This window comes from Ceratotherium simum, chromosome 1 (genome assembly GCF_057802395.1).
Source record: "Ceratotherium simum simum isolate JZ-2026a chromosome 1, ASM5780239v1, whole genome shotgun sequence".
NCBI lineage: Eukaryota > Metazoa > Chordata > Mammalia > Perissodactyla > Rhinocerotidae > Ceratotherium > Ceratotherium simum.
Genome location: NC_141900.1, coordinates 56,111,633 through 56,138,418, shown reverse-complemented (window position 1 = coordinate 56,138,418; position 26,786 = coordinate 56,111,633). Strand labels below are relative to the sequence as shown.

Genomic DNA, 26,786 nt, shown 5'->3' with positions numbered 1-26,786 from the left:
GATTATTAAAAGGATCTTTATCACCACCAGACTAAAAAAAAGTATATTATTCAGAAGAACATCCATAGATGTTCTCAGTGAGATAAAATATTTACATCCTATCTTTACTTAAAAAAAAATTGGTTAAGATTAACATATCAGTTTTAATGTAAGGAGCAAAATGACAAAATAAATTGATACTAACATTGGGCACAGTTTATGGTCAATGTCAGCATTAATTCAGTTGGTATATCCAGTTATTAAAATAAGAAAGTTCTTGAAGTGTCCCTGTGGAATAAATGGTATATGGTAATTGCATAACACACTGGCAAGCTGTGAGGTATGGGACTTTCCAAAGGGAGGCACTGGTTCTTATGACTTGGAATTTCTGAATAATGAAATAATATTATTTGGTGTTCTTCATTGATGAATAGCAACAGAAGTGACTTGGCCAAGCTGTGCAGGACAGGCCCCTTTCACAGATCTCCACAGTCAAGAGTTGACTGGGAAGGTGAAAACCTCTTCTGGTATGTTTGTTGTAAGAATGCTTATAGAGTTACAAAGGAGATTTTACTCAGCTGACAACTGTATTAAGACCTGCAGTGTGTTATGATGTCCTGGGAAACATAGCAAATACCAAAGAGAGACCAAGTTGTAAAGAATATAGTACATCTATTTATACAGACACTGAAGAAACAAAATCCAATGATCAGAAAAAAATCCGATGGTTTTTGTCAAGAATATTTCCTGGACTTGAATTTTAGGATAACACTTATAGGAAATAGGAGGTACATTGTTGGGGTTATAGATTAAGGAAGAGACTTAGAAGAGCAGAGTTGAGATGATTTTCCTTTGTAGAAAATTAGGCATAGGGTCTAGAATCATACATTGCTTTATTTTTCATAAGTGTGAAAGGCGTGGTTTGAATTAAAATGACTTCCCCCTTTAATGCATTTATTGTAAGATACTTACATTTACTGTAAGATAAATTTATTAGCATGATAATTTGGAAATATTTGTCAATTTTAAATGGTCATGCTCTGACCTAGCATTTCTATTACATAAAATCTTAGAAGTATTTGTACAAGAGCACAGATTTATGTTTAAAGATTTGATTGCATTATTATATGAATTAGTGAAAAATTGGAAACCAAACTTTTTCTGAAGGTCTTTTTTTTTTTTTTTTTTTTTTGCTGAGGAAGATTTGCCCTGAACTAACACCAGTTGGCAATCTTCCTCTATTTTGTATGTAGGTTGCCACCACAACATGACCACCGATGAGTGGTATAGGTCTGTACCCAGGAACCGAACCCCGGGCTGCCAAAGTGGAGCATGCTGAACTCTCAAACTAATAGGCCACAGGGCCAGCCCCTCTGAAGGTCTTTAAAATAGCATCCTCAGATATAGAAAAATAACTGTCAGGTAAAGATGAAGGAATTACAGGGTTTTTTCTTGACAACTTTTCTGTGATGTGGTTATTTTATTCTCATGGTGGAAACAAAGATTGAAACACTTAGATTGAAGTTACAAAGTATCTTAAACATGCATAAGTTGGGTGTATGCAGATGACACAACAAACCTGTTGATTTCAGTTCCTTGTTCTAGTAATCATTTTTGTGTGTGATTCAATTAAACTAATCTTTTTTTTGGTATTTTTTTTATTGAGGTATAATTGACATAAAACATGATATTAGTTTCAGGTGTACAACATAATAGTTTGATATTTGCATATATTGCAAAACGATCATAAGTCTAGGTAACATCCATCACCATACACAGTTAAAATTTTTTTTTCCTTGTGATGAGAACTTTTAAGATCTACTCTTGTACCAACTTTCAAATATGCAATACAGTATTACTAACTGTAGTCACTATGTTGTATATACATCCCCATGACTGACTTATTTTATAACTGGAAGTTTGTACCTTTTGACCTCCTTTTACATCATTCTTAATCTTCAGTTATCTCTATTCTTCAAAATAAATTTCTTAATGGACTATCTCTGATGCCCTTTTTAACATGTTGATGATCAAAGGCTTAAGCTTTTGCCAACTATACATAAGAAATTTCTTTTGACTAAAAGGAAGTGACATCAAGGCAGATCGAGAGAAGAGTGATACAACTAGGAAAAGGCAGCAACCTTGAATGAGAATTCTATTGGGCGTTTTTCTTAAGAGTAACTTCTGCATCTCTACATATATTTCAAAGCATATCCATACCCATTAGAAGCAGGGCACATACTGTTTTTTTTGTGAACATGGCTGAAGAGATAGAGAAGCCCCGGTTTGAATCCTGACTCCAACCCCAGTCAGCATATGACCTTGTGCAAGTGACTTAACCTCTCTGGCTCAGTTTCTCATCTTTAAAATGGGAATGTTGTTAGTTTCCATCAGTTGGACCAGTTGTGAGGTGCAAACAAGGTATTGCCCAGCACCTCACACATACTCTCCACACAGGGTTGCTCTATACCCCTGCCACGTGGTCATAGTTATCTTTCTCTTAAACCTGAGTTTTTACATTAGTGTGCTTCTCACTCATCTCCCACTACTCTTATAAAAAACAAAGGTAGCATTCAAATGTTCCATGAATATCTTCACTGGAATTCCACCTTCCTGTGTGGACTGAGAGGGAGCCTTTTTGTATAATTCTATAATGTTTATCAATTTTAAATGTTCAGGCCCTTTGACTCAGCAGGTCTAAGAGTTTATGCAATACAGGTATTTGTACAACGGCACAAAAATTTTTGTACAAATTTGATTGCAGCATTACATGAATTAGTTGAAAACTGAAAACTATACACACATACACAATAGGGGTGAGATAAATCAGCTGTGGTATATCTATTTGAAGGAATATTCTGTTAATAGAATGAGGTAGAGACATATGAATGACATGGGAAAATATCCAAGGTATACTGTTAAGGTAAAAAAGCAAATTAGAACATGTTACTGGGGCCGGCCCCATGGCGTAGCGGTTAAGTGTGCACGCTCTGCTGCTGGCAGTCCGGGTTCAGATCCCCGGTGCGCACTGATGCACTGCTTGTCAGGCCATGCTGTTGCGGCGTCCCATATAAAGTGGAGGAAGATGGGTACAGATGTTAGCCCCGGGCCAGTCTTCCTCAGCAAAAAGAGGACTGGCGTGGTTGTTAGCTCAGGGCTGATCTTCCTCACAAAAAAAAAAAAAAACATGTTACTTGTTGTAGTCTCCTGTTTTTTTTGTTTTGTTTTATTTAATACATTTTCCCCCAGGAAACATGTCTTCCTTTTCACTAGGTTTTTGTCATTTTTCCTGAACATTTGGCTTGAAAGAATTAATTAAAACTATAGGGGCTTGAGACTTTAGGTAATTAGCTAATAGTTGGTCAATGAAGTTTTTCTGATGGATTTTGGTAATTCCTAAACAAGTTTTTGACATTTTCAGACTTATTGACATTGTTGTATCTTAATTTTTATCTTGTCTAATATCATTTCCCTTTTCTCATTTCCATTTTTTAATTGGTAAATAGGCAAAAAGTTTTCCTTTTATTTAGAGAACCAGCCCAGCCTTTTTATTATTTCTAGTGTTTTTGTCTACTAATTTATTTTTTAAAAAATCTTTGCTTCAGAGGAGGGAAACTAAAGACTTGAAAAGAAAAAAAATTCCTACCAAATGGTGTGATTAAGCCATGTCCTATGGAATAGCCTTCTGGTAAGTCTGTGTCGAGGGATAAGTAAGATGGAATGACTGATTCATCCATACGTGTGCTTCTGCTGTTGATCATCAATCTCTCCACAGACCTGTGGCGCTTAGTGTTCCAGGTTCTCTGCCTGCACTCTGGGATTACAGGGAGAAGATGGAGCCATTAATACCACTAGCAATTTTTGCGTGGTTATGAGTGGCAATGTCGGGGCCGGCCCCGTGGCTTACCGGTTAAGTGTGCGTGCTCTGCTACTGGTGGCCCAGGTTCGGATCCTGGGTGCACATGGACGCACCGCTTGTCCAGCCATGCTGAGGCAGCATCCCACACACAGCAACTAGAAGGATGTGCAACTAGGACATACAACTATCTACTGGGGCTTTGGGGAGAAAAAGGGAAAAAAAGGAGGAGGATTGGCAATAGATGTTAGCTTAGGGCCGGTCTTCTTCAGCAAAAAGGGGAGGATTGGCATGGATGTTAGCTCAGGGCTGATCTTCCTCACACACACAAAAAAGTGGCAATGTCATTTGGTGGACCATCAAGTGCCACAAAATTTGTTTCCACATCCAATAAAAAGGAAGGAGCTCAGTGCTGCTGTTTTCTTTGACTAAGATTTTCAGAAACTGCTTAAAATGATCAAATTCTAAAGATTTCCCTCATTTCTGAGATGCTTGAAAGCAAAACTGTTGGCATGTTTTTGTTGAGACTTATAAAGAATTTTGCAAAAGAGTTTAGGTTAAAAAATTAGAAATTAGCCTGGAGCTGTTTTATGGCTGTATGTGTACTTGTTAGTATTGATGGATTAACTTGAGTTCTTGGGAACGGGATTTATAGTATCCTACAAAATAGGAATATTAGAAGGTTCAAGAGAGAATTCTATGAAGTATGTCTTACCAAGTATGGTTCATGTGTACATTTCTTACTGCAAAATATCTTCTAACATCTCTAGAAATCTTAGTTTGCTAAGTATACATTTTTTTTTAACAAATGCATATTATGGTTTACTTGGGTTGTGGTTTATTCAGTTGTGGCTCACATTAAGATTTTTCTTGGCGTATATGGGAAATCTCTGTACCTTCCTCTCAATTTCGCTGTGAACCTCAAACTGCTCTAAAAAAATAAAAATATTTTAAAAATATTTCTTGAAATAAAGTTCTTAAAATTAACTTATCCTTGGAAGCATGTTTTTCTTATTGTTAGAAGGCAAACAAACTTCCCGAACATGTGCACTGCTTCTGCATCTTAGAACCTTTAGCTCACTGGTAACATTCCTGAACCTTGAATTGGCCTTTGTAGGGACCCAGTCACTGTGAACTCTTCTCCTGAGTGTGTCCTTTAGCCCTGCAAGGACTGTTGGAAGGGAGACTCAGGAAGGGAGCAGCTAGTTTGAAGTGGGACGATAAGGAGGAATGAAGTATACAGAGAAAATCCACTTATGAAAAACCTTTTAGGAGTTAGCCTTTAAAATGTTTTCCAATTTGTCCATGTGTAAGATGCAAAGGGAAGGCAGAAATGGAAGGAATAAAGAATTATATGGGAAAGAATCTTAATGGAATTTTACCACTAACGTGAGTTAGTTCTCTTCTAATCCTGTCCTATGCTTGGGGATGATAAGTTTTGAATGGTAGTGCTAAGGTTTTACACGATTTACTCATATATGATGAGATCCAGGAGTTTTTCCCTTTGAGAATAAATAGTTCACTAGGTATGTGTTTAAGAAGCAAAATCTACATGGATAAGGTGTGGAGTTGGTATCCTTGAATGCTGTCATGTTTGTTGATGTGTAGCCCAGATTTCACTTATTGGTTAAAAATCTACCTTAGATATAGTGATGGGGGATCTTACTTAATTTTAAACATAATCTTCTCCCTCTATTCTAATACATTTAAACTTTATAACATTTACATGTCTTTTAAATCTGTAACTTGGTGACATTCTAAAGTTTAAGAAAATTTTGTAGAGAAGTGACATTTTAAATGCAGATGCTTTCAGGATGAATATGAGATCTTGACCTGTTAGGTAAACTCATGTCAGCTTCCTGTGGTGGTTCTTCCCAAAACGATCCTAATACTCCTGCTGTATGAGAATGTCCCCATCCCTATGCCAACAATAATAGCCTGATTTCTACCAAATAAGCATGTATGTTCTGTCTTTTCCAACAGCAATCAGAAACAGAGACTGTTCATCTGTTTATCCCAGCTTTATCTGTTGGTGCCATTATTGGCAAGCAGGGGCAGCACATCAAACAGCTTTCTCGCTTTGCAGGAGCTTCTATTAAGGTACTGTTCTGCCAACTGTGGCTCTCCTGGTGCTTTAAATACATTAAGTTACAGAAACATGAGTCTTCTTGCCACTTTATAATTTGAAGTGAATGCGGCAGTCTATCCTGAGGTAACATAAGGGTGTGACAGAAAACCCCAAACAACAGTAGCTTAAACAAGCTAAGTTAAATTTGCTCTCCAAAAAAAGTAGTCTGGAGGTAATACAGTGCTGGTATTGTGGTTCTGTCCCACCACGTCTTTGGACCTAGATTCCTTCTAACTCATCTTCCCCAGGTGTGGTCTTGGTCCCTCATGGTCCCAAATGACACTATTCAGTGCTCTAACAATCAAGTCTGTGGTCCAGCTAGTAGGAGCAGAGGATATAAAGAACACCTTTCTCTTAAGGAGGTTTCCTGTTAGCTGCTTTAGGATATTTCTGTTTATATTCCATTGCTCAGAACTCCATCACAAGGCCAGACGTAGCTGGTGGGCCAGCAGGGAAATGTAGTCCATTGTGTGGTCAGCTAAATATTTTATTATGGAAAGTGGGGTAACAAATATCAGAGGACAACTAATGATATCCACCAAATAGATAATTGTGTGTTCTGAAGATTCTGTATTTTGATATGCCAAGAAACAATGTAATATCAAATATACGGGTCCTTTTGTTTTAAGGAATACACAAGTTGACAAAGGCTTGATATAGTGATAGCTTTCTTTAGGAAAACATCAGTCTATTGCGGGTTTTATTTTGGTTATGTTTTATAAAATTTATACAAAAATTTTTATTTAAAAGAATACAGTACACACAAAAAAATTGCACTCAAATGTTTATAGAATCTTTATTTATAAACTGTCCCAAAATAGGAAGAAATAAATGTTCGTCAACTGGCAAATGGATAAACTGTGGTCCATCTATACAATAAATATTACTTAGCAATAAAAAGGAATAAACTATTGATACATACAACAACTTGGATGAATCTCATGTATTATGCTAAGAGAAAGAAGTCAGACTGAAAAGGCCACATAGTTTATGATCCCATTTATATGACAGTTGTGGAAAAGACAGAACTATAGGGATGGAGAGAAAAAATCAGTGGTTTTAGGAGTTGGAGGTAGAGAGAGAATTGACTACAAAGAGGCAGCAAAAGAAGTTTGGGGACTGATGGAACTGTTTTAATTGTGATTGTGGTGGTGGTTACATAACTATGATTTGTTACCAGAAGAGTGAATTATACTGTATGTAAACTAAAGTAATAAAAAAGCAAAACGCACACACAGAAATAGCCCTCATATGCTCTCTTGTAGCAAAAGATAACAAAATATGTGAATAGGAAATGCAGCCAAAATAAATAAATGGGTAAAGGGAAAGGAATGGTAAAAGATTTAAGTGTGAACTATCTTTACTGTCCTGCTAGTTTTCTGATTAATGAGTTAAAAATAAATCTTTGACACATGCAAAAAGAACCTAGTAGATTCATTCTGGAAAAACTACAATGAACATTTCATGAAGAAAAAGAATTGGGTACTTAGATGTTTGGTTCTTTTTCTTTCTGGCTTTCATGGAGGTTTTATAGTGAGGTTAAAATGTTTTGGTTTCCAAAAAGTCTGAAACATGCATAATCTGCAAGATTCACCACTACTCTTAACACTGCAAGAGTTACATATATGTAAATTTCCATATATGTACTTACTTTAATAGGCATATATTTGGTATCACCAAACCATGATTATGTTCGCTTACTAGAAATTTAGGTTGTTCCTAAGCTCAGTGTACAAGTGCCCTTAGCTCCAGCTCTCTATCACCAGTACTGACAAATGTATTTTTTAAAAAAGAAAACTAGTCAGAAAGAGGAAGAATGATATCTTCTTTCTAGGGGTTTCCCATGAATAATCCTAAGAGCTTGGACTAAAGGAAGTAATTATTTGCGTATTTTATAGACACAGAATTAGCACCCTGCATAAAATAGGAACAATATGAATTTGGCTGTAGGTGACAGAAATATTAGCTTTATTTTAAGGGAGGGAGAAAGCATAACTCCATGAAAAGTAAAAACATTCTTTTGATTGTAAACGTGGGGAAAGGTCTAGTAGACTAGGTAAGTAATTGACAGTGATCATATTGAGTGGCAGAATTTGGGGTGGTTTTTACTCTTTTTTGCTTCCTATTCTTATATTGTAATAATGTATTTTTTAAATAATTAGAATTAATTTGCTGCTTGCACAACAAACATCTAGCTTTTCTTCTTTTAAAACAACTCCTACCAGCCAGGACCCAAAACCCTTTCTTACTATGACACCGAGGGGATGCTGGCTTCTTCTCCCTGCAACAGTCTCTGCAACGTTTCCCCAGCCCAGGCTTTTTGTGTGATTTCACACACTGTGCAAAAATTGAAGTCTGAATTTACTTTTCTTCTGCCAAATTAGTGTTAGTTTATCGCATATGTTACTCCAATGAGCCTACTTTAGGGGAATTTACCAATCATCTTAGATTCATGAACTTAGCAGTTACTTGCACATACAGGAAGCCTGAAGGGTTTTGATGCATGTGGGCCAAAGACTACAGTTTGAGCACCACTGGTATAGTGATTAGGAACACAGGCAGTGGAGACAGACCCAGCTCTCCCTCCAGCTCCAGCAGCTGTGTGATCATGGACCAGGTAACAGCTTCTCCAGCCCCCAGCTTCCTCGTTTGTAAAGTAGAGGCAATACCTCATCAGGATGTAGTGAGGATTAGCTAGCTGAGAGACTGCATGTGGACTTTTATATTAGGGCCAGGCACAGTGTAGGTACACAGTATATGGCAGGAGCCATTAAGTAATGAACCCACATTAATCACTGCCTCTCCATAACTTCCTCCCAGAAGGCTTTCATTCTACATTTCAGTAATTCACGTGCAGATGTCAGGCTGGTTTGTGTAACGTTTCTATCAGTGGCACCTGAAAGTGTCATAATCCCTCGATGGGTCTGTTACAGATTGCTCCAGCTGAAGCACCAGATGCTAAAGTGAGGATGGTGATTATCACTGGGCCACCAGAGGCTCAGTTCAAGGTATGTGCTCTAGAGTCTATGCAAAGGTAACAAATGAATAGATGTGGAGAATGTTAATGCCTTCTTTTCAGGAACTCCATAACCTGGCTTCTCCCTTAAATACAACTAATACTCAGTAGAAAGAATCTCTCAATAGAAATTCATAAAACTAAGAACAGACCAGAAACATACCTAAAATTGCATTTCAAAAATTAACCAAAAGCCTTTGTTTTAATTTTGAGAGTTCTGTAATGGTTGTTGGGTTTATGTATCTCCCAAAGGAGAATTTGGTCAATGCCGTGTTATCACATGTGCAGGTGAGACATTAAGACTGAAATTTATAAACCCATCTGGTTAATATTCCTTGGAAAACTTGTTCCCAAATTTTTCCTCTTGTCCCTGAGAAGCCTTAACCTTGAATTACAATGCCCCCTTTTCCTCTTACCCTTGGATTAACTCTCTTAGCCCTTGTCCATAGTCTCTCCACAAATCACTCTAATCCTTTGAATTTCAGAGGTAGAAATGGCAGGAACTCTTGTGACATTTGTCATGGTATGAACCACTGCTCATGTTTCTTGGAGTTTGGGGCCTTTGGGGCTGGACTGCCTCTCATTGTCTACTGAGAGGTGGTATAGCGGTGATACAGGGCAGAGACTTGGCAGCCAGGCTGCTGGTTCAAATCCTGGCTCTACCATTTACTAGTGCGTGACTTGGCAAGTTACTTAACCTTTCTCTGGCTAGTTCCTTATCTATAAAATGGGGATAAGAGCATGGTTTAAAAAAGGTTATAAGGTTTAAAAAAATATATAAAGTGCTTAGAACAGTGCCTGACACACAGGAAGCACAATATAAATGTGCTGGTGGTGGTTCAGCAGACTCTGGGTGGATCCAACTAAGACCCTGCCAAATCCTCAAATTCACAAATAAAACACACTTGTGAGTGTATGATTTCTCCCATAAAACTTAGTATGGGTGTCTTGCTTGCTATAGGTAAAAGCAACTACTGAATTCAAATGAAACTAATTTATCCAAAACCTATGTCTTTTTCCTACCACTTAATAGCTGTGTAATAGGACAACTCTTTAAGCTTAAGCCTTAGTTCTCTTAGCTCTAAAATGTGGCTAGTAACAGTGCCTACCTGTTCCCTCCTCCCCCCTTTTTAAACACTCACTTTCTTTGATCTCTATTTCCTATGGGCCATTTTTCACTAAAAATCCAAAGTTTTTTTTACTTCATTTACAGGAAGAACAGGAAACAAAAGGAGGTGCTTTGAGATGTGGGTGCAGTTGGCTAGGCTCAAACTCAGGTGAAGAAATTTACTCCCTCACACCAGCCTTGTGGTCCAGGCAGTTCAAATCATAAGTCAGAAATGTTGAAAACCGCTTCCTATCCTGAACCTACAGGGTCAGTCACTTTTAGTTTGAAATCTTAAAAGATAGATACAAACATCAATTATTGCATGTTTCTTGGTGCTGAGCTCTTACTATTTGATAAATGGAATTACTATCTTGTAACTCCTGTAATGGTTGTATGCTGGGAAATTCAAAGTTTGTTTCCCTGTATCCTCCAATGTTATACAGTTATCTTAAATGGAATATTTAAGCTATAATGCTTAAATCTCATTTATGTGATCAGTGATAATCACAAATGATTTTACTTTAGAGATCTAACAACAGTAAACCTCCTAACCCATATTTTTTCTTATGAATTCAAGAGCTTCTGTTTTGGAGGATGATATATATCCCTAGTGTGTCAATAGCTACATCTGTGGCCTGAGACTTTGAGGATGAAGGGAATATAGAGTACCAAAATGGGATTGTTTTTTCTGTAATCCCCTAAAATGAGCTTATCATTTCTGTACCAATGAAAATATGTCTGATACTTTTTTGTGATTTGCCCTGGCAGCTTGTCAGATTAAACCAACTCTAACTTTACTTTGGTGTACACTAGAGCAAATTAGCAGTTGTACATAACAGGAGAGGTTTCTTATGTATAACTTCTAGTTGTATGCAGCATGTGACAGGATGTGTTGACTATACAAGTGTATGTTAACTTGATTTTGTAGCCTTGTTATTCAAAGTAGAAATCACTTGGCTAAGATGAAGAAACGTGTTTAAACAGAAAATATTCATCTCAGCAGGTTTCTCACTGGCCCATTTAGACACCAGCTTGGTTCTTGTGAGCCTGGCACAGCTGGCTCTGTAGTTCTTCCCCAGTTTCTTGCTCAAGAAAAACGCAATTACTTTCTTATTGCCAGCAGGAGAGGTTTTACCTTTCAGGACTGGAGAGCAAATGGCCATTTGCCCACAGAAATTATCTATTTTTAGTTAGGCTGACAACTAACTGTCTTTAACTGTTTTTGTCAGAAGAATATGGTTTATTCTTGTTTCATCAGTCATTCAGTTGCCTTCTCTGTGATGTGTAGTTATTCTCAGCCTTTTCAAGGTCTTCCTAATTTCTCTGTGTCTTATGTGACCTTCAACAATCTATCAAATGCAGATGTATCACTGCAAAGGGCTATTGCAGGGGATTTGGGCCATCTTTAAAGTTAATGGATGTTTTGTGTTTCCTACATGAATGACACTGATAGGATATGTTCTCATCTGTAGGCTCAGGGAAGAATTTATGGAAAAATTAAAGAAGAAAACTTTGTTAGTCCTAAAGAAGAGGTGAAACTTGAAGCTCATATCAGAGTGCCATCCTTTGCTGCTGGCAGAGTTATTGGAAAAGGAGGCAAAACGGCAAGTACTTCAGCAAAACCTGTGCACAGTGGTATGAAAGGGAAAGCGTTGAAAGGTACTTAGGAGTTCCAAGTCCCTGAATTTTGGCTAATTTATAAAAAGCAGGACCATCTGGGCCAAGGTTTGGAGAAGACTGCCTTTTGTTCCTCTTATCTGAGTGTTGGTGCCAGCCACTAGTGACAGTAATGCCTTTCTTTCAGAGCACTTTGTGTGAGAGGACTGTCTCATTTATAAGGGGCATTTAGCATTTTTCTGTTGATATAACTTAAACTTTTTATTTTTATTGCTCAATGACATGGAAAGAAAATTTTTAAAAATTTCATTTACCTTTATAACTTGTACCTTTATAACAAAGAAGCAAAGGGTTTCCAGTTTCTCTTTAACACATGTAACTTCTAAGTCGTTTTCAAAGCTATTTACAATTTTGAAGTGATTCAGAGTGTACACTTTAGAATCAGACTTTCAGGATTTGAATCTGGTTCTGCCATTTACTCGTGTAATTTTGGGCAAGTCAATTTCTTTGGCTAAGCCTTAGTTTTAATCACCTTGAAATGGAGACAATACTAATAACCTGACAGAATTATTAGTGGATTAGATGAAATTTGTAAAGCCATAGCTAGTGTTTGGTATACAGCAAGTGCTCAGGAAATGGTAATTAAAAAAACAAACAAACTCAACTTATCGTGATTTGTATTTATCTTTTTCAGGTGAACGAGCTCCAAAATTTGTCAAGTGCAGAAGTTGTTGTCCCTCGTGACCAGACGCCTGATGAGAATGACCAAGTGGTTGTTAAAATAACTGGTCACTTCTATGCTTGCCAGGCAAGTGGGCTCTAATGTTGATAAGCAAGCTCTTTTACTTTTTTCTCAAATGGAAGCAATTCTCCCATGGGTCCCCCAACCCCATATAAATATTTAAGGTTGTTTGGTGCTTAACACTTTTAATCCCCCTTTTAGCAGGTGATTTCAGAGACTCTACTAGCAAACTAAACTAATTAGTATGTATCTTTAATCTTTAAGTAATTTCTATTTGAAGTTGTTGAAATGGAAGAGTAAAATAACTTGAAGTAACTTTTGATCAGGTAGAAATTTCAAAGCTCTCTCCTTTTGCAGGTTGCCCAGAGAAAAATTCAGGAAATTCTGACTCAGGTAAAGCAGCACCAACAGCAGAAAGCTCTGCAAAGTGGACCACCTCAGTCAAGACGGAAGTAAAGGCTCAGGAAACAGCCTACCACAGAGGCAGATGCCAAACCAAAGACAGATTGCTTAACCAACAGACGGGCGCTGAACCCCCATCCAGAATCACATGCACAAGTTTTTACCTAGCCAGTTGTTTCTGAGGACCAGGCAACTTTCGAACTCCTGTCTCTGTGAGAATGTATACTTTATGCTCTCTGAAATGTATGACACCCAGCTTTAAAAAAAAAAAAATAAGGGGGGGAGGGAGGGAAAGAGAGGAGCTCTGCACTTCCCTTTTGTTGTATTCTCAGTATAACAAATAGTCTAATTTTTCTTAATATTCCCCCATAATGCCAGAAATTGGCTTAATGATGCATTCACTAAATTCATCAAATAAAAATAGATTGCTCCTAAGTCCAATTGTTACAATTGGGTCAGAATAGAATTATTACAGGAACTTAAATGTGAAGCTATTAGCAGAGAAAAACTATTCTGTTTTATTATCTAACACTAACATGAATAACCTAAGGGAAGTGCTTGAATGGTGGTGGCAGGGGTATTAAACGTGCATTTTTTACTCAACTACCTCAGGTATTCAGTAATGCAATGAAAGCAAATTTTTTTTTTTTGAAAATTTTATATACTTTATAAAGATAAAAGTCCAACAGTTTTTTAAAAAATAAAATTTAATTAGGTAACAGGCAAATAACTGAGAAAAAAAAGTTACTTCTCACTGGTTACAGTAAAGCTGGAAAATTAATTTCAGGTTTTTTGAGGCTTTTGACACAGTTATTAGTTTGCAAATCCGATAAATGTTCAGTGATATGGAGCAGTGCCTATATTTGGAGAGCAGCAATACCATTTATTTTTTCGTTTATGGTAGGGAAAGTTTTTGATGGTACTAACAGAGCAAAGTGGTTGCAGGAGGTTTTGGAACGGCTAGTTGAAATGGTTTCAGGAGACTTCAGTTTTTTTGTTCAGCTACGTGATTGAATGCATAAATGCTTTGTGCTTTTGACTATCACTACCTAAAGAAAGTACATCAGTGAAAAGATGCAGCCCCTGTGGACTTGAATCTGATTGGCAAAAACCAAGCTTCAGCTTGTCTTACAAGATGCTTAGTTTGCCAATCCACTTCAGACCAGATGGTCTATACTTTGAGCAGACTCCAAAAGAATTGCTTTGTGAAGACCAATGGGGCAGTCATATGGGGTGACAGTGTTTAAAGGCAATAAAAGGCTACATCTCCATGTGCCAGGCACCGTCATGAGCCTCACTAAGCTATTTTGAAGATTTTTAAAACAATGATAAATCAAGAGAAATCAAAGGCCACCTAAAGTATCACATAAACTGCAGCAGGATTTCTGTATTCTCTGCAACCAGTTATTTGATAATACGTCAAAAGGTAGGGAATACAAGCAAATAATTTTTGGAATATAATTTGAATGACTGTGATACAACACTTGACCTTTGATACTGAACTCATTTGCCCATTCCTTAGCTTGATGGCAAAGCCCTGGGATGTACAATTATGTGGGTGTGGGTGGTCTCCAAGGCCACGCTGCTCTGAGAATTGTTTCTGTGTTTCTTTTGTTCATTAAATGATCACAGTCATCATATTACACTGATCTAAAGGGCATATATAATAACCCTTGAAAAAAATCATTTTGCCTCATTCGTATTTCAAGATGAATTTCTACACAGGCTCATTTTTCTGAAGATCACCTTATCAATTAGACACTCTGAAAATGACTTGAAATGTTTTCCTAAATGTTTTCAGAAAACCAGTTTATTTTGTAGTTTTAGCCAAAAAGTGCCCTTCTGTCACTGAATTCATCTAACAATTCATAATTTTTTTTCATACAATGAATTGCTAAAAAAAAATCATGGACTGGCTTTCTGGTTGGATTTCAGGTGAGATGCACTTAAGGCCAGAGCTCTTTCTTAGTATTTGATTTTTCCAATATTTGTTTTTTGTGGTTTTTTTATACAGATAGGTGCTACATTTATATCTGCTGGTTTAAATTGTCATCTTTCATTTCTAGCCTTTTAGTATGGCAAATCATATTTTACTTTCAATTAAGCATTGGTAATGGAGTATCTGGTAATAGGTAGGAAATAATTCTGTAATTGAGTTTTGTACTCACCGCATATGGATCATTCCTCAACTGTAATGTGCCCCAAATGCAGCTTCATTTTCCAGATACCTTGATGCAGAATAAAGTTTTTCATCATTAGGTGCAGCGTGGTATGTACTATGTTTTATTTCTGGTTTTTCAAATAAATGTGAATGTTCTGAATTTAGTCAAACTATAAACTTGAATAGATTTTTAGTAATACTATGTCAGTCTCAAGGTAAGCACCAATATCTACTAGTAAATTATTTTCTCCATCTCATGGTACTTACTGTGAACCTTGGTAACACTGTTGCATATGAACTAAAAACTATAGGTTTTAAGTAATAGGACCAGTGGGGTGGTTATGTTTTTTGCTTTATTTTATAAAAATTTTGGCTATTCCATTCTACAGAATAAGATTTAAGCAAAATTAAACTCTGAGCAGAGAGCCTGAGTTAAGCACAGGAGTCAGTGCTAACTCCAGGAAATCCTGCTGGGATCTCAGGTATAAATTTTAGTTTCCATGTACTGATTCTTGCTGTGAGAATTAGCTCATTTACCTACCATTTCCACATGTCAGTTAGAATGAGTGCCCATAGTTAAGACCTGTTTTGACAACAATCTAACGAACGAGACAGGGTTTAGAAGCTATATTTTTAAGAAGTGACTCAATCCAAATCGGAAATGACTAAAGCAGTTCATATCATTTTATTCATATTTGACCTCTACTGGAGTCAGGGATGAAGTGTCATCTTCTATTCCAAGAATGAAGTCTTCAGGTAATGTCTCAGGTGCTATCTGAGCTAACTGGTCATCGTAAGAACGTAGGGTCCATAATTTCTCTAATTCATAGGTTTCTCTGGCTTCTGGAAGCATCAAATGAATCACCATGTTGCCTATCAAGGACAGATAAGAGTTACAACGAAGCAGCAGTTCATTTGCTTTTATTCTTGTGATCTCACAAACCTCTGTGACAATTAGAGCACTGGTTCTCAAAGTGTGGACTCCAGATTAGCACCACCTGGGAACTTGTTAGAACTGCCAATTGTGGACCCCATCCTGCAAAAATACCACAGAAGCGATGCTGTGCTTTTTCTCAGTGCATCATACAAGAGGCCCATGATGTCAATATGTCACCTTACTGGTGATGTTAACTTTAGCCAAGTGACTAAAGGTGGGGTCTGTCAGGTTTCTCTTGGGACACAATTCTCCATAGGTATCACATTTCTGCACATCCTCTGAGGAAAGCACTGAAAGCACTGACTGCCTTTTGTTCTGGACTATCTTTTCAAGGATGTCTGTATGGCAAAGAGTCTCAGAAAGAGATACCATCTCCCTCCAGGTCAAAGAGCAGGTGTGCTTACAGCAGTGGTTCTCAATCAGAGACATTTCTGATTTTCAGAATTGAGGGGTAGAGAGGTGAAGGGATACTGCTAAACATTCTACAATGCAAAGGATATTCCTCCCACCCCCATCAGAATTATCTGCTCAAAAACGTTAATAGTGACAGAGCTGAGAAACCCTGACTTACAGCCTTGGCAGAAGAAGTGTCTTCCACCAGAGCAAATGCAGGCCTACTTCCTGCCCATTATAAAAGATGTGGATACCCTAATGTCAGCGTTCCTCTCTTAGAACTGTGTGCAGGTGTCATCTGGTCCTGTGTTGCTCTACAGAAGCTGGGGCTCAGGGAACCTGGTGCAAAATTGCCACTGCTGGCTACTGCTATTGCTGTGAATAATTAACTGTCCTTCATCTCTAACCCTGGAATACTCTTGAGTCTTTTACCAGTACGCATGAAACCGGCCAGCTAACTTGTTAGCTTATAAGTAAGATAAAATCTCAGACCCTTCACAGTTCTTGACAGTTACTGTTTTTCCCTTTGTAATAAGTATCTTGTGGGGAAATACTTTCAAACTATGTATACATTAATGCTCAAATTCATTAGGTCTTTTCAAAATTCCAGTCCTCTGCTCTTGTCCTTTCCTGTGCCTAGAATGCCCTTCCCCTTCACCTGATCTGAGTTATTTAAGGCCAAGGTTACATGTACTCCAAGCCTTCTACCACCTCTAAGAGATCTCTCCCATTTCTACCACATTATCCATTCTGTTCTCACCATCTTTCTGACCTGTATGGCTAGTAATATATATACCAGGTTAGGTGAGGATTTCATATGTGAATAAGACCACCTGGGTTATAACTAAATAAAACTATTTTAAATTTCAAAAATTTTACATGGAAAAACTCAGCAATTTGATCTCACTCCTTTTGCAACTGAAAATAGTTCAAGATTAGCGTAATACCAAATGTTTATCTGTAAAACGTGCCAAAATAACTTACCAAAGTCCACACACAGCCAGTCATCAGTGTCCTTCCCTTCGATCTTAACATGAGGCTCACTTTTACATTTCAGGTATTTGTACTGAAAAAAGCCAGGTCATATATTAAAGGGAGAGGGGATGGGGAAAGTCTCTGCTGTTACTGAAGGAATGGAGGTATTTTTCTTGGTCTTAATTTGGGAACTAGCTTACTCATTCCTCATAGCTATACTCTGCCCCATAATTAATAACACAGGGAAACTATTTCCCCCCTAAATCCTATCCATCTCCTTCTATACCTCAATCCTGAATTCTCCTGCCCAAGCCCTCTGACAGGGCCATCCTACTTCTTCACAAAGGCATCTCTGAGGCCTAAGCTCACTCAACATCTGGTCCTCACCTATATCATCCCTTCTGTCCATCCCAGCTTCCCTTCACTCTCAGGGAAGTAGATGCTGCCTTCCTGTTTTAAGGCTAGATCTTCTCAGTTCTATTGATTCCATCTCATCTACCTTCAAGACAATATTAATGGGGTTTTACCTCATGTCTGTATTCCCAACAGATCCCATGAATGGTCTAAAACAACAGATATACTAATATCAGACAAAATAGACCAAGTCAAAAACTATTACAAGAGACAAAGGATATTATATAATAATAAAAGGGTCAAGTAACCAAAATGATAACAATTATAAACATACATCACCAAAATTAGAGCTCCTAAACACATGAAACAAACTGACAGAATTGAAGGGAGAAATAGATGGCAACACAATAACATAGGAGACTCAATATCCCATTTTCAGTAATGGATAGAACAACCAGACAGAAGATCAATAAGGAAATATAGGTCTTTGAACAAATAGAGCAATTAGGCCTAACAGATATTAACAGAACATTCTACCCAACAACAGCAGAATACACATTTTTCTCAAGTGCACATGGAACATTCTCCCGGATAGATCATATGTTAGGCCACAAAACAAGTCTTAATAAATTTTTAAAAACTGAAATCATACATATTTTCTGATCACAATGAAACTAGAAATCAACAGCAGGAAAACTAGAAAATCCACAAATATGTGGAAATTAAACAACACACTTTTAAGAAACCAATGAGTCAAAGAAACCACAAAGGAAATTAGAAAATATCTTGAGACAAATGAAATTAAAACACAACATACCAAAACTTAGGGAAGCAGTGAAAGCAGTGCTAAGAGGGAAATCAAGATCTATAAATGCTTACATGTAAAAAGAAAGTTCCCAAATGAACAACTTAAATTTACACCTTCAAGAATGAGGAAATGAAGAACAAATTAAACTTAAAGCTAGCAGAAGGAAGGAAACAATGAGCAGAGAAAAACAGACAAAAATCAATGAAACCAAGATTTGGGTCTTCAAAAAGATCAATGAAATAGACAAATCTTTAGCTAGACTAAGAAAAAAATAGAAGACCCAAATAACTAAAATCAGAAACAAGCAAGGGGACATCACTTAGAGAAATAAAACGGACTTATAAGAGTACTGTGAACAACTGCATGCCAACAAACTGGATAACCCAGATGAAATGGACAAATTCCTAGAAACACAACCTACCAAGACTGAATCATGAAGAAACAGAAATTCTGAATAAACCAATTCAGTAATAGTAATGAGATTGAATCAGTAATCAAAAACTTTCCAACACATTTCTATCAATTAAAAGAAAAAAAGGAGAACATAGAGAGGGGGAAAAAACTCAACCAAGAAAAAGAAAAGCCCTGGACCAGATGGCTTCACTGGTAAATTTTACCAAATAGTTAAACAAAAGCTAACAGAAATTCTTCTTAAACTCTTCCAAAAAATTGAAGAGGAGGGAACACTTCCTAACTCATTCTATGAGACTAGCATTACTCTGATACCAAGGCCAAACAAAGACACTACAAGAAAACTAGATCAATATCCTTGATGAATACTGATACAAAAATCCTCAATAAAATACTAACGAACCAAACTCAACAGCATATTAAATGAATTATACGCCACAACCAAGTGGGATTTATTCCTGGAATGTAAGGATGGTTCCACATGAAAATAGATCAATGTAATAAACCATATTAACAAAATGAAGGACAAAAACTACAGGATCATCTCAAATTTATGTAATAAAAGCATCTGACAAAATTCAACAACCTTTCATGATAAAAACACTCATACCTCAAGATAATAAAGGCCATATATGAAAAGCCCACAGATATTATACTCAATGGCAAAAGAATGAGTTTTTCCTCTTAGATCAGGAACAAGACAAGAATGCCCACTTTCGCCACTTCTATTCAACATAGTACTAGAAGTTTTAGAGCAAGTAGAGCAAGGAAAAAAAAGGTTACCAAATTAGAACGGAAGAAATAAAATTATCTCTGTTCACAGATGATATGATCTTATATGTAGAAAACCCTAAAGATTCCACACACAAAAACACTGTTAGAACTAATAAATGAATTCAGCAAAGTTGCAGGATACAAAATCAACATGCAAAATCCAGCTGTTTCTTTTTTTTTTTTTAAGATTTTATTTGTTTATTGTTTCCCCCCAAAGCCCCACCAGATAGCTGTATGTCATAGCTGCACATCCCTCCAGCCGCCGTATGTGGGACGCGGCCCCAGCATGGCCAGAGAAGCGGCGCGTCGGTGCGCACCCGGGATCCGAACCCGGGCCGCCAGCAGCGGAGCGCGCGCACTCAACCGCCAAGCCACGGGGCCGGCCCTCTAGCTGTGTTTCTATACACTAACAATGAGCAAGCTGAAAAGGAAATTAAGAAAACAATTCTGTTTACAATAGAATCAAAAAGAATAAAATACTTAGAAATAAACTTAACCACAGAGGCAAAAGACTTGTACACAGAAAATTATAAAATGTTGCTGAAGAAATTAAAGACGACACCAATAAATAGAAAGACACCCTGTATACATGGATTGTAAAGACGTCAATACTACCCAAAGCTAGGTACAAATTCAATGCAATCGCTATCAAAATCCCAATGACTTTTTTTTTTGCAAAAATAAAAAAAAACCATCCTAAAACTTATATGTAATCTAAAAGGGACTCCAAATAGCCAAAAACAATCTTGAAAAGGAAGAACACAGTTGCAGCTCTCAAACTGTAGTAAAATTTCAAAGCTTACTACAAAGCTGTAATAATCAAAACAGTGATCAAAATAGACATACAGACCAATAATAAATAAAATAAAGAGCCCATATAGTCAAATGATTTTCAACAAAGGTGCCAAATTCATTCAATGGGGAAAGGGCAGTCTTGTCAACAAATGGTGCTGGGAAAACTAGATACCCACATACAAGAGAATGAAACTGGACCCTTACCTTACACATCTACAAAAACTCAAAATGGATCAAAGAAAGACCTAAATGTTAAGACTAAAACTATAAAACTCTTAGAAGAAAACACAGTAGAAAAGTTTCATGACATTCAATTTGGCAATGATTTCTTGGATATGACACCAAAGGCACAGGCAACAACAACAAAATAGATATATTGGACTTTATCAAAATTAAAAAGTTTTGTGCATCAAACGACACTATCAACAGAGTGTAAAGGCAACCTATAGAATGGAAGAAATATTTGCAAATCACATATTTGATATGGGATTAATATCCAAAATATATAGATAACTCCTACGACTTCACAACAAAAAAGCAACCTGATTAAAACATGGGCAAAGAACTTGAAAAGGCATGTCTCCGAAGATATACAAATGGCCAATAAGCACATGAAAAGATGCTCAACATCACTAATCAATAGGGAAATGCAAATCAAAACCACAACCAGATACCACTTCATAGCCATTAGGATTACTATTATCAACAAACCAGAAAATAAGTGTTGGCAAAGATGTGGAGAAATTGGAACCCTTGTGAATTGCTGCTGGGAATGTAAAGTGGTATAGCCACTATGGAAAAGAGTATGTTGGTTCCTCAAAAAATTAAAAATAGAATTACCATGATCCAGCAATTCTGCTTCTGAAATTAAAAGGAGGGACATGAACAGATATTTCTACACTCATGTTTATAGCAGCATTATTCACAATAACCAAAAGGTGAAAGCAACCCAAATGTCCATCAATGGATGAATAGATAAAATGTGGTATAGACCTACAATAAAATAAATATTCAGCCTTAAAAAGAAGGAAATTCTGACACATGCTACAACATGGATGAACCTTGAAAACATTATGCTAAGTGAAATAAGCCAGTCACAAAAGGACAAATATGGTATGATTCCACTCATATGAAGTACTTAAACTAGACAAATTCATAAAGACAAAAAGCAGAATGGTGGTTGCCAGGGACTGGTGGGGAGGGAGAATGGGAAGTTACTGCTTAATATGTACAGAGTTTTGGTTCTGCAAGATGAAAAACGTTCTGGAGATGGATGGTGGTAATAGTTGCACAACGTGAATAGAATAACTATACACTTAAAAATGTCTTAAAATGTTAAGTTTTACGTTATGTATATTTTACCACAAACAACAAAATACTTTGTATTTTTGTCCTTGCTCATCTAAAATTTTTGTGAAAGTAATTTCTATTCCCTTGCCCTTCCTCTTCCACATAAACTTCTCTGAAAAACCTATCATTCTTTTTATATCTCCAAGTCCAACGGTCACTCCTAAGTGTTCATCTTACTCTGTCCCACTATTACATCTGACAGAGACCATGGGGCCCTGTCTTTTAACCCCTCTCCATGCCCTCTTGGTTCTCTGTCTGTCTCTCCAACTACCCCCTTTTTGGAATCTTCTTTTGCTCTGCCATGTTGCACCAGGGTTCTGTTTTCAGCCCCTTCTTATTTTACCACCCTTCTCTAGGCAATCCCAGCTATTCTTTTGGTCTTATCTGTCCCCTCTATGACCAATTTTCAACAAGGTGAGAGAGGTATGTTCCCCTGCAGAGTAGTATCAGAATCAGCTAAAGGCTTCCAAGTACATTTTCTTCCTCATTCTGATTCATATTCAGTCCAGTTGGAAAATGAACTGCCTTCCCTTTCCTCAACTAGACCTGTGAATTCGGAGGGTGAGGAATAAATCTTTTTATCTTCCCCATACCCAGCACAGTGCTTGGGAACACTGGACATGCTCAAACATTTGAATTAAACTCTAGGCTAGCACTGTCCAATAGAACTTTTTGCAATTACGGAAATGTTTAATGGTTGTGTTATCCAATATGGTAGCCATTAGCCACATGTGGCCACTGAACACCTGAAATGTGCATAGTACAACTGAAGAAACGAATTTTTAATTTTAATTTATAATTGAACAGCCACATGTGGCTAGTGGCTACTACACTGGACAGTGCTGCTCTAGAAATCCCTCTGGGTTATACTGTCTTCTAGCCTGCCTCAGGTTATTTTTTAAATATTTTTTTCCTTGTGGTCACAAGAGATAAGAATTAGAAATATCCTGACTCACTAGCACTAGATACTTGTCCCCATAACCTTTTACTATCAAAGAACATAGAACACTCATGCAAATTCTGAAAATCTGGGTTTCTTATATAATCTCATATGATGGGTTTACTTTTTAAGTGCTGTTCCTCAGCCCGATGCACTGACACTATTCCATTCTGTTAATAGTTCCAAAGAGAAAAGAAAGCATCCTACCATTTTCACAATGTAGTAGGCCATGGCATGTAAGTGTCGGGTGGAAGTTCCACTACCAATCACAAAGTAATCTGTATATTTCATTTCTGGAGGAACTTTGATCACACAAATGTCTCTTGCATTTTCTTGCCTCAGAAGTGAAACCAGCATATCGATGTCAAACTTGGGACCAGTATGATCTGAAATGCACAAAGATTTGCTTGTGTCAGGTGGCCAAGTAGAAGACAGACACTGTACGCACCCAGAAACACAGGCAGCTGACAGTGAAACTGCTCCTCCGTGAGGGCGTTAAGATCTAAAATGTTTCAAAAGATGGCAGGGCCCAGGTCTCCTGGAAGCCGAAGCTGGGCAGTGGTTTCATATAGCACTGCTCAACTTTTATGAGAAGGGTGCTCAGGTTACACAGAACCACCAGACATCCTTTCCTATAGCCACATGCAAGTAGAACCATACATCAGCAACAAATGACTTTCTGTTCACCGGTACTTGCGGAAATGAGCGAAACACCTCAAACACAGAACTGCTACACAAAGCAAGAAAAACAGCAGCACAAGCTGGGGAGGTGGTGATATCCTGGGGTATATTAAACTGAATCCCAGCCATAAGGGGTCACAGAACTAGAACTGTGAGCTGGAAGGGCTCTTAGGTAGTGTCTGGTCCACAACCTTCACTTGAGAGATGAAGAAAGAAGCCTAGCAGAACAAGTGTGGCCACAAATCAACCAACAGAGCTAAAATATTAACAGCTATTCTCACTTTGAACCCTCAGGTTTTTCTTAAAAGCCATTTGGGTTATGTAACAACTGTTATCTTTGAAAATCTAATTTCTTTTCTGTAGAGATTTAGATATTCTGTTCTTCACCTTGGAGTATTAGAGCCTGTAAATTTATAGATCTCTTAAGTTCTGAAGCTGACTCCCAAGGCCCTAGTGACTAAGTCCACTAAGACCTCTCTCTTACACTCTATCTTTTCACAGATGTGATCTGTTTACCATCTCTCAAGTTTCTAAAAACTTACAATAACTAGAGGACCTAAACCGGCCCCATCTCCTATTAGCGCTTCCTACGCAGCCCCTGGCTCTTCCTCAGAATCCTCACGCCCCGACACTCTCGACAAGTCCATTTCTTGAGACCCTAGGAAGAGTGTGAAGCGGGATGAGGACGCTGAGATCGTAACGCCAAGGGTCCAGTGTGACCATCCGGACCCCCGGGGTTTTGGAGACGTCAGTTCATCTCTGGGCCTTAACAGTTTCTTCACTGCGAAACAGCAAAGTTGACACCAACAACCTCTGAAGTCCCTTCCAGCTCTGGGGCTGTAGGAGTTTTATGCCTCCAAAAGAAATGCATCAAGAGGGAACCTCAGAGCCTCCTCAGCTGGGACTTGGCTGCCTCGAGGGGGCCGCCGCCGCCCTCCTTCACGCCCGTTACCTGCTGTGCCTGACTCGGGGCGCCCCTCGCCGGCTGCCCGCTCCGCCAGCTCCTCCACGCCTGGCCCGCCATGCAGGCCGCGCACACGGTCGGGGGCCAGGCAGGCCTGGCCGAGCCCTGGTCCCGTCGGAAACCGCCCCACGGCCAGCAGCTGAAGCCGGGGCCCCGCGCTTGCCGCTAGCCCTGCTCCCGGAAAGAGGGCCTTACGCCACAGCACCGTGCCGAGTCGCCGCGCCATACAGCGGCCCGGCCCCATCGTCGTCGCCGCGCGTCGACCCACGGGGCGGGGCTTAACGGAGCCCGAGCAGGTTCTTCGGCTTTCGATTGGCCAGGTCAATGCGGCGCGGCCTGGAAAATCGACGTCAGATCGTGGGCGGGGCCAGGGGCTGAAGGCGGGGCCGTGAGCGGAGTCTGAAACCCGGCAGGGATGACGGTGACCGGGAAGGGATGATTAGCGATTAGGTTTTGTAGGAGTCGGAGGACTAGTATTTGCGCACCTAGCTTTGTCCTACGTCATAGTGACGCACTACGTCGTCTTTGTCTTTTTTTCTTTTGATCTATCTCCCTCCACTGGGTAGATCTTTTGATTTATCTCCATCCGTAAACTGCAAGAAGGCAGCAATTTCTGTTTTGTTTTAACTGTCCTCGCCGCAGCGCCTAAAACAGCTGGTACTGAATGTGCAGAAGTTGGTGCTGTTGATTAGAGAATTAGGCCATATAATTTTCTACCCGTCGCCCATTACCAAAAAAATGAACAAGATTCCCTTGCAAATTTGAAATCCCATGAGGAAAATCTCTTAGCCTGGGCTAAGGTACTGTGGGAGGCTGAGGTATGAAGGACCATTAGGAAGAGGTTTTTAGTAGGTCAGCCCTTCATGTACACTCCCGGCGTGGAGTTGTTTATGCCAATGGACCAAAATGTGTGTAACACTGTAACAGTATTAAACCATGTGACAGTATTAAACCATGAGATTTTAGAGCTGAAAGAGACCCAGGGAGGAAAAGCGACTTTCAGGTGACCAAGCTGGAACCAGAAACCGTTTCTGCACTCCAGGCCTGGTAACTTCTGAAAGGAAGAGGCCGGTAGAAGGTGGCAAATATCCCAAATGCCTGGAACAGTGCCAAGCACATAGTAGGTACTCCAAATGCTTGATAGGTTATTTAATTTAACTCCACTGATTTTGGGGAAATTGAAAACTATGGAAACTAATACAAGCACCTGTGTGTACCACCCCAGATATTTACAAATGCTTCAAGGTATTTTTGAGATAAGAAGAATAAAGTATTACAGATAAAGTTAAGTCTCATTGGGCCGGCCCTGTGGCTCAGCGGTTAGGTGCTCGCGCTCTGCTGCTGGCGGCGCGGGTTCGGATCCCGGGCGTGCACCGTTGCACTGCTTCTCCGGCCGTGCTGAGGCCGCGTCCCGCAGGCAGCAACTAGAGAGATGTGCACCTATGACATGCAACTATCTGCTGGGGCTTTGGGGGGAAAATAAATAAATAAAATCTTAAAAAAAAAAAAAAGTTAAGTCTCATCCTCTCCACTTCCATTTCCCCATAGGCGTGGATTTGGTGTTTCTCCCAGCTTTTGCCATCAGTTGCCACCTTCTCTCTGAACATACCAAACCTGTTTTACCCCCTGTATTTGCCATCTCATTTAATGGATCATCATGCCTCCACATCTCCTAAACTCTGGACTGCATTCACTCCAGGATCTCCCTGCAGCAACTAATCCATTCTCAAATCTTGCTTATGCTACCTCCAAAATATTTTTTGAATTCAGCTTCTTGTCTTCATTCCCACTGTTCCTTCCTTAGTCCAAGCCCTCCTCAGCTCTTGCTTAATTACTGAGACAGCCTCCTACTTGGCTCTCCTGTCTGCAATTCATCTCTCCTCTTTCCATTCTCCACGCTACCATGCTGTCAACTAGAATTATTTTAGCCTCATCTGCTTTTTGCTGTTTTCCAAATGCACCATAACTGTCCAATGCTAAGCTTTGCACATGCTATTCCATTTTTTTAGAGTGCCGTTCTTCCACCTTTTCACATGACAAACTCAGATTCACTCTGTAAGACCTACCTTAAACATTAAGATATCTCCCCCTACTCTTTCAGATGGTCCTTCAGAAACCCCTCATCCCTTTGTTCATAAACGTCTTGAACATTTACCATGTTTGATTGGATAGATAACCCATTGGAAAGACTTAGATTTAATTCCAGCTCTTTTGTTTACTAGCAGTGTGCTACTGAAGTTACTTAATCTCTCTGAGCCTTAGTTTCCTCATCTGTAAAATGGGAATGATGATGCCTTCTTCATAGAGTTGTCTTGAAAAATAGAGTAAAATAAGAAATATAAATTACACATCATAGTGCTTGGCATGTAGTAATCACACGAAAATTGGTATATTA

The 26,786-nt window shown here is 38.6% G+C and overlaps 2 protein-coding genes across 8 annotated transcripts in view; one reads left to right on the top strand and one right to left on the bottom strand.

Moving 5' to 3' along the window:
• The window catches only part of IGF2BP3 (insulin like growth factor 2 mRNA binding protein 3), a 145,728-nt gene extending 132,596 nt beyond the window's left edge, over positions 1-13,132 (top strand). For 4 of the 7 annotated variants that reach the window (XM_004418921.3, XM_087428902.1, XM_087428918.1 and 1 more), the window contains 5 exons: positions 5,819-5,935; positions 8,897-8,971; positions 11,560-11,691; positions 12,399-12,512; positions 12,804-13,132. In XM_004418921.3, coding sequence (XP_004418978.1) covers positions 5,819-5,935; positions 8,897-8,971; positions 11,560-11,691; positions 12,399-12,512; positions 12,804-12,902 — 537 coding nt within the window. In that variant the 3' untranslated portion in view covers positions 12,903-13,132. Of the gene's footprint in view, positions 1-5,818; positions 5,936-8,896; positions 8,972-10,192; positions 10,355-11,559; positions 11,692-12,398; positions 12,513-12,803 lie in introns of those variants that run through there. The other 3 variants (XR_015551626.1, XM_087428890.1, XM_087428911.1) reach the window with 3 other exon arrangements.
• A 2,489-nt stretch (positions 13,133-15,621) lies between these two features.
• MALSU1 (mitochondrial assembly of ribosomal large subunit 1) lies at positions 15,622-24,650 on the bottom strand. Its single transcript, XM_004418923.3, has 4 exons — positions 24,380-24,650; positions 22,954-23,132; positions 17,324-17,405; positions 15,622-15,882 (listed from the first exon to the last, which is right to left on the bottom strand). The coding sequence occupies exons 1-4, from the start codon at positions 24,633-24,635 to the stop codon at positions 15,695-15,697; spliced, it is 705 nt and encodes a 234-aa protein (XP_004418980.1). The 5' UTR covers positions 24,636-24,650; the 3' UTR covers positions 15,622-15,694.
• Positions 24,651-26,786: the final 2,136 nt, after the last annotated feature.

Bases quoted from the DNA above. Each gene is read 5' to 3' on its own strand.
- MALSU1 (XM_004418923.3), bottom strand. From the start codon at position 24,635: ATGGGGCCGGGCCGCTGTATGGCGCGGCGACTCGGCACGGTGCTGTGG. The intron at 23,133-24,379 runs GTAACGGGCGTG...TGTGCATTTCAG, and splicing joins CCCCGAGTCAGGCACAGCAG to ATCATACTGGTCCCAAGTTT. The intron at 17,406-22,953 runs GTAGGATGCTTT...GGCTTTTTTCAG, and splicing joins CCTACTACATTGTGAAAATG to TACAAATACCTGAAATGTAA.